This window comes from Monopterus albus, unplaced genomic scaffold (assembly GCF_001952655.1).
Source record: "Monopterus albus unplaced genomic scaffold, M_albus_1.0 scaffold186.1, whole genome shotgun sequence".
Lineage (NCBI taxonomy): Eukaryota > Metazoa > Chordata > Actinopteri > Synbranchiformes > Synbranchidae > Monopterus > Monopterus albus.
In genome coordinates, this window is record NW_018128066.1 from 2518429 (window position 1) to 2525536 (window position 7108).

At 37.6% G+C, this 7108-nt stretch overlaps 1 protein-coding gene across 2 annotated transcripts in view; it reads left to right on the forward strand.

Annotated features, from left to right (window-relative positions):
* Positions 1-7108, forward strand: part of LOC109969906 (aminopeptidase N-like) — a 38420-nt gene that overhangs the window by 20324 nt on the left and 10988 nt on the right. For both annotated transcript variants that reach the window (XM_020617131.1, XM_020617132.1), the window contains exons 6-11: positions 2616-2770; positions 3186-3299; positions 3438-3581; positions 3892-3957; positions 4178-4243; positions 4342-4517. In XM_020617131.1, the coding sequence (XP_020472787.1) occupies positions 2616-2770; positions 3186-3299; positions 3438-3581; positions 3892-3957; positions 4178-4243; positions 4342-4517 (721 nt within the window). The remainder of the gene's footprint in view (positions 1-2615; positions 2771-3185; positions 3300-3437; positions 3582-3891; positions 3958-4177; positions 4244-4341; positions 4518-7108) is intronic.

Here is a 7108-nt window from a genome sequence, read left to right on the forward strand (position 1 = left end):
GAGCTCCAGAGCCAGGGCAACCTGCAGAAAAGTTAAGGGAGAGAGAGAGAGGACACACTACGGGAAAGAGGAGACATCCTTCCTGATAATATTGCCTAAAGGGAGCATGTATAGAGTGAAGAGAATTGGACCTAACACAGAGCCCTGTGGAACGCCGTGACTAACTTCAGTTTGTGTGGAACATTCGTCATTAACATGAACAAACTGAAATCTTTCTGATAACATGTCAACAGTTAATCAACAAGTCTTCAGCTATTCATACTGTACACAGATTTTTGATATCTTTTATGCTTTTTTGCATAATTGCTGTTTACATTTTATATTTCATTTCAATAGCAACACTAGTAGTTCTCAGTGTAGGACTACTCTCTCTCTCTCTCTCTCTCTCTCTCTCTCTCACACACACACACAGATCAATTTTTCAGCTTGTTTTCTGCTCTTATTCTGCCAACTTTAGCTTTCACACACAAATTATACATGAAAATAGCAGAGAATATTGTGAGGAATTGGAAAATGGCCTTGATATTGCAGTAGGATAAATGAATAATATGCCAGATTTTCACAATAAAAGCCCCTGAATATAAATTAAGCTCACATGAAGGCCCCAAAATGTGCCTGACTTTCAAAATAAAAGCCCCTGAATACAAAGTAAGCTCACATAAATGCCCCAAAATATGCCAGATTTTCACAATAAAAGCACCTGAATACAAATTAAGCTCACGTGAAGGCCCCAAAAAGTGCTGGATTATTTAAATAAAAGTCCCTGATTAGAAAATAAGCTCACATGAAGGCCCCAAAATGTGTCTGACTTTCAAAATTAAGACCCCTGATTACAAACTAAGCTCACATGAAGGTTGCAACATATGCTGGATTTTCAAAATAAAAGCCCCTGGTTACCAATTAAGTTCACATGAAGGCCTCAGATGTGCCTGACTTTTTAAAATAAAAGCCATTATTGCTAATTAGTCATATGAATGTCCCATGGCATGCCAGATTTTAAAAATAAAAGCCCAGCTAGCAGGACACATCACATAGCACTGTCCGTCAGACCAGCACAGGCTGGAATGTGCTTGTGGTGTTACCAGGACATTACAATGTCACTTTGAAGCATACTGGATATTGAATATAAGGGCCCCAGATTATAAATTGGTGTGACATGAAGATGTCAGATTTTCAAAATAAAAGCACCAGATTGTTAATTAAGCTCACATAACTGCCCCAAAACATACCAGATTTTCAAAATAAAAGCCCAGATTGCAAATTAATCCCCAAAACATGCCCCCTTTTTAAAATAAAAGCACTAGATTGCAAATTGAGCTCATATAAGGGATCCAAGAAATGCCAGATTTTCAAAATAAAATCTCATGATTACAAATTAAGCTCAGATGAAGGCCTCAAAATGTGCATGATTTTCAAAATAAAAGCCCCTGATTACTAATTTAGCTCACACGAAGGTCCCAAAATGTGGCTGCTTTTCAAAATAAGAGTTCCTGATTAGAAAGTAAACTCATATGAAGGCCCTAAAATGTGCCTGACTTTCAAAATAAAAGTCCCTGAGCTCACATGAAGTTCTCAAAATATGTTGGATTTTCAAAATAAAAGCTCAGATCTCGAATGAAGGCCCCAAAATATGCCAGATTTTCAAAATGAAAAGCTCACATCGCAAGTTAAGTTCATATGAAGGCCTTTTTATAAATTTACGCTGCTGTTTCAGTGATGCTTTTAAGCTCTGATTTTTTAGAGAATACCTTCCTAACTTCAGCTTTTAATATCATCTTATGCCCCAAAATATGCCAGATTTTCAAAATGAAAAGCTCACATCGCAAGTTAAGTTCATATGAAGGCCTTTTTATAAATTTACGCTGCTGTTTCAGTGATGCTTTTAAGCTCTGATTTTTTAGAGAATACCTTCCTAACTTCAGCTTTTAATATCATCTTATATACAGTAATTATTCAACTTTTTCTTTTTCATAATTATTCAACATGTTTTCAACTTCTACAATTGTTCAGCATTGAATTTCATCCTACCACTATTTCAACAAAGAACTTCAGCCATTTTTGCTCATCCTTCCACTGTTTCAGGAATTGATTTCAGGCATTTCAGCATTTTCAGGGTGATCCTTCAGCACTCAGCATCCACACGCATTTTCTTCAGGAAATGCATTTTTCTACTTCATAATAAAGTACAGCCAAACAAGACCTCAGTGGAATCAGGTTTTATTTGCAGAAATAAGGAACATTAGTTTGATACTGATGCCATTGTCAATAATTTTGCAAATATTTGGTCATAAACCACAGTAAAGCACAAATATGACTGATCATGCTGCTATATAGAACATTAAAAAATAGCAAAAGTTATTATAAATCATGCTGATATGAATGTCTGTAAATGTTGGACAACCAAATAACTGAAATTGTATTTGATCAAGCTTTGATTGGTGAATCAGTTGCATGATAAATTCACCAGTCTATCCTCAGTATGAAGAAAAAGCGCTGACTGTTTTTATTGGTCAGAAAGACATCCTCTTCATAAAAAAAAAAACAACTCAATTTTATTAAACTTATGACAGACACACAATTTCTCTTTGAATTTTGGACGTCCTTGTTGTCTCTAGATCAAGTAGCTCTGCCGGACTTCAATGCTGGGGCAATGGAGAACTGGGGTCTGGTCACATACAGGGAGACAAACCTCCTCTATGACCCCATCTCATCCTCCACCGGAAACAAAGAGAAAGTTACAGCTGTCATCTCCCATGAACTTGCACATATGGTAGGTCATGCCATTTCTGCCAAACAGTTGTCACCACTTCAGCCCCAGTTTTAGTAAACAGCAGGAAAAAAGTAAGTTTAAACAGAGGGTTACAGTATAATCAGGACATGTACAATACAGTAATGTTTTAAAAATTACCCTATGCAAAAGAGAAGATGACAGATCATCACCTTTGGACAAATGAATCCTGCACCCTTTTAGACATATTCAAAGCCTGTCATTATTTGAGAAGTGAAATTCAGTGGCGTATGCTGATTCTGTTATATCTGTTGGAACTGAACCTGACTGGCAATGTTTGCCAACAGCGTTCATGGAAACCCTATTTCCTGAGATTAACATAAGGGTTACTGTGACAGAACTCAGTTATCGTTTTATTCTTTATAAATATTGTGTGTGTGTGTGTGTTTTTTTAAAGTGGTTTGGCAACCTGGTGACGCTGCGATGGTGGAATGACCTGTGGTTGAATGAGGGCTTTGCCTCATATGTGGAGTACCTGGGAGCTGACTATGCTGAGCCCACTTGGAACATTGTAAGAGCCATGCTTGTATTTTCAAAAAAAGGGAGCCTCATATGAGAATAACAGTTGTTTCACAGATCAACAACTTCTCACAGATTTGGCTTTGGTAGAAACCCTGACCTCCTGTAACTCACCTTTGCTTGGTTGCAGAAAGACCTGATTGTTCTGTATGATATACAAAAGGTGTTTGATGTGGATGCCCTGGCTTCCTCCCACCCACTGTCCTGCCAAGAAGAGGAGGTCACCGAACCTGCTCAGATCAGTGAGATGTTCGACACCATCTCCTACAGCAAGGTCTGCTTCTCTGATAGAATTTATACAGCAGCAGATGCAGGATTTTTCCCTTTCACATTGTTCTTAGAGGCATTATAGATACTATAAATACAAATTTCCCACAAGCTTCAATTAAACTCTTATACCTTTGTTTAAGGAATTATTCATTCAAAGTCTTTTCCACTGATTCTTTGTCATTTCTAGCTGAGCCAAACACCGCCATCAGTGTAACATCTTGTTTTAATATATGCTTTGGACTGAATACAGAATCATCTGCTGTTATGAAGTTCAAACCAAGCAAATTGTAATGGTTTGTGTTTGATGTTCTCAGGGAGCGGCGGTACTCAGAATGCTGTCAGAGTTTCTCACTGAGCCTGTGTTTGCTAGAGGACTCAGTGTGAGTATTAATTCTGTTAAAAGACTCATGACTTACAGTGTCTGTGTAGGTAGGTGTTAGAGCACTGATCATGACATACTGTATCTCTGGATATGATGAATCAAACCAAAGTCATCTTTTTGTTACTCTGAGTGTGTGAGTAAACCAAAACATTATCCAAGATTAGTCACTTTCATTTCATGATTTCCATGTGAATGCTTGATCTGCTTTGTCTTTCCAGTCTTACCTGAATACATTTGCCTTTGGCAACACAGTATATAATGACCTGTGGGACCATCTCCAACAGGCCAGTTAAAAACAATCACCAAAGCTTTGTGCCTGATTTCACCTACCACTGAGTCAGTGTTTCTTCTTAATTTTCTGCTACCCTCTGCTTATTGCCAGGCAGTTGAAAACACACCAGGAATGCATATTCCAGACACTGTCCACAACATCATGAACCGCTGGACTCTACAGATGGGCTTTCCAGTGATCACTATCGACACCCAGAGAGGAAATATCACCCAGAAACACTTCCTGTTAGATCCAGACTCTGTAGTGGACAGGCCCTCTCAGTTCAAGTAGGAATCAATTTAACATTATCTTATAAGTTCCATGTAGGTGATAAATGACAAGGCTGATTTCTTAACATAGTATCCTCCATTTAGATAAATGTTTACCTCAATAATATATCACTCCTGGCTGAAGCAAAGGCACTATACAGTATGTGTTGGAATCATAATGCTGTAGGTCTCAGCAAATGTTTGCAAACAACAAGACTATAATAATAATAATAATAATAAAACTTTATTTATATAGCGCTTTACAACTCCAACGGAGTGCTTCACAGCAGAACATATGTAACTAATAAAAAAACACTACTAAAACAGTAAAACCTCAGCAAAATAAAACACAGATTTTCAAAACAGAGGCAGTAAAAAGCTTCCATATCAGGATACAAATAACATAAAACAATAAGTTAAAAGACGTCCCTTCGGAGCAACTAAGGCAGATTAAGCACCAAAAGCCTGTCTAAAAAGGTGGGTTTTTATAGTTGACTTAAAAACCGCTAAGTCGATTATGGACCATAGCTCTAGGAGTAGAGAATTCCAGAGTCTGGGGCCATACATAGCAAAAGAGCAATTGCCCCATTTTTGTGTGGATGCTGTAAAGCATCCACACTATGTCCTCCTGTTCTTCATTTATTAGCATCCACACTTTTGTAATCTCCTTCTTTATTGTATGGATGCTGATTCAGCATCCATACTATGTTTTCCAATTATTTATTATTATTGTGTGGATGCATAAGCATCCACACTATGTTATCCAGTTCTTTATTGTGTGGATGCATATGCATCCACATTATGTTATCCAGTTCTTTATTATTCTGGTTTCTACCACTGTTCAATGGGATCTAATTGGTGCAGCATACTTTCACCTAGAAGGGCCATTGAGGTATCAAACTGTGCATCTCCTTAAGGACATGTGTGCTTGTACACAACTTTTTTATAACTTTTATACTTTTTAAGATATTCAGCTTTTTTTTACAGAAATTTCCCCATTGGAAATGAATGGGGCAAAATTGGAAGCTTAATATCTCCGGCATACCTTGGGCTAGAAGCGCCATTTCAACTTTATTCAACTCGTGAGATGTTCAGCTACTAATGGTGCAAAAATCATCTTGATATCTGTTATGTTTTTTTTTATAATCGACATTTATATTTGTCCATAGACAATGCATACTCTACAGCCTTACACCGAGCAGTGAAAATATATTATTTGAAATCGCCATTGGGTTACTGTTAGGTGTTGTCGGGACCACAGAATTTATTTGGACCTTTTTCTGATTTATGAAACATGCACACTCATTTGTCTTGGTTATACACACAGCTGTCAGTGTTATCGAGATGGTATTTGCGTTAGTCACTCATTCCAGCGCATACGTCTCACTGCTCCATAGACTTAGTCAATACAGAAGATCCGCTGAAGAAAAACGTCGACATATTTGTAAATCGTAACTGTTCCTTCATTTTGTTTAATCTTGACATAATACAACAGTGGAATAGCACAACAAAGTGCAGTATATATTAAAATTGGGTGTCACTTTGATAATCGCCGTCTCTCACTCTGTCGCTCCTGACTGACTTGCAGTCAAATAATACGCGCTGGAAGGCAAACGTCTTTGTAATTATATAACGCCGCGGTTCCTTCAATCTGTTTAATATCATGACATAATACAACAGTGTGCTAACACAACAGGGTGCTCTGTTTGTTTGAAACTGAATGCTGAAATGCACGTCGGTTTTCGCTGCCTGCTTGTCTCTGCAGACGCTGTCAAAAGCTGCTTGTGAACTCGTGAGAAGTTGAACCTTAACTTCAGGAATAGCGTGGGCTAGAAACGCAGTTTTAACTGTATTCAACTCGTGATATAATCAGGCATTGATGTTGTAAATATCTTCTTGATATCTCTTACGGTTTATTTTTAATCCATATCTATATTTTGTCTACTGCTCCATTCAAAGTCAATGACTCCATTCTGTTCCAATTACCCCCGCTGTAGTGTCACGTGCCCCCTGCTCCGCTTTCCTCTGTGTGTGTTTCTCATAGATTCCTGTTTGTGCTCCTATTCTGCCATCCTTAAAGCTCTCACACACACATAATATATGAAAGTGGTAGAGAAAATTGTCAGGAATCCGAAAATGACATTATTATTGCGATCGGATGCTGCTATACCCGTGAATTGACGAAGTTAAGCTACCTGAAGTATTTTCGTGCTTCCTGCTTCGTCAAAATAACATCCGGTTTTCAAAATAATACCCGGAATACATATAAACTTAAAATAAAGAGAAATATTGCTCTGAAATCTTACTTTGCCATGAATGCCACACAATACAAATGACATATAAAGTAGATGATTAAGTAACAAGATCTAAAGCACTTTAAACAGCAAATGCAGAGATAACAATATATAAAAATATGATAAGACAGTGTATGCTGCATGTGCAGTAGTATCAATGTGCAATTATGCATGTGCAAACTGAGAATGTAACAGTACAGGTCATCATTACATGGCATATTTTCTGGTAATAGCTCATGTCAACTGTTCAGGAGTCTGATGACAGACAGAAAGAGAGTTTTTCAGTCTAGAGGTCCTGCATTTCACACTCCTGAG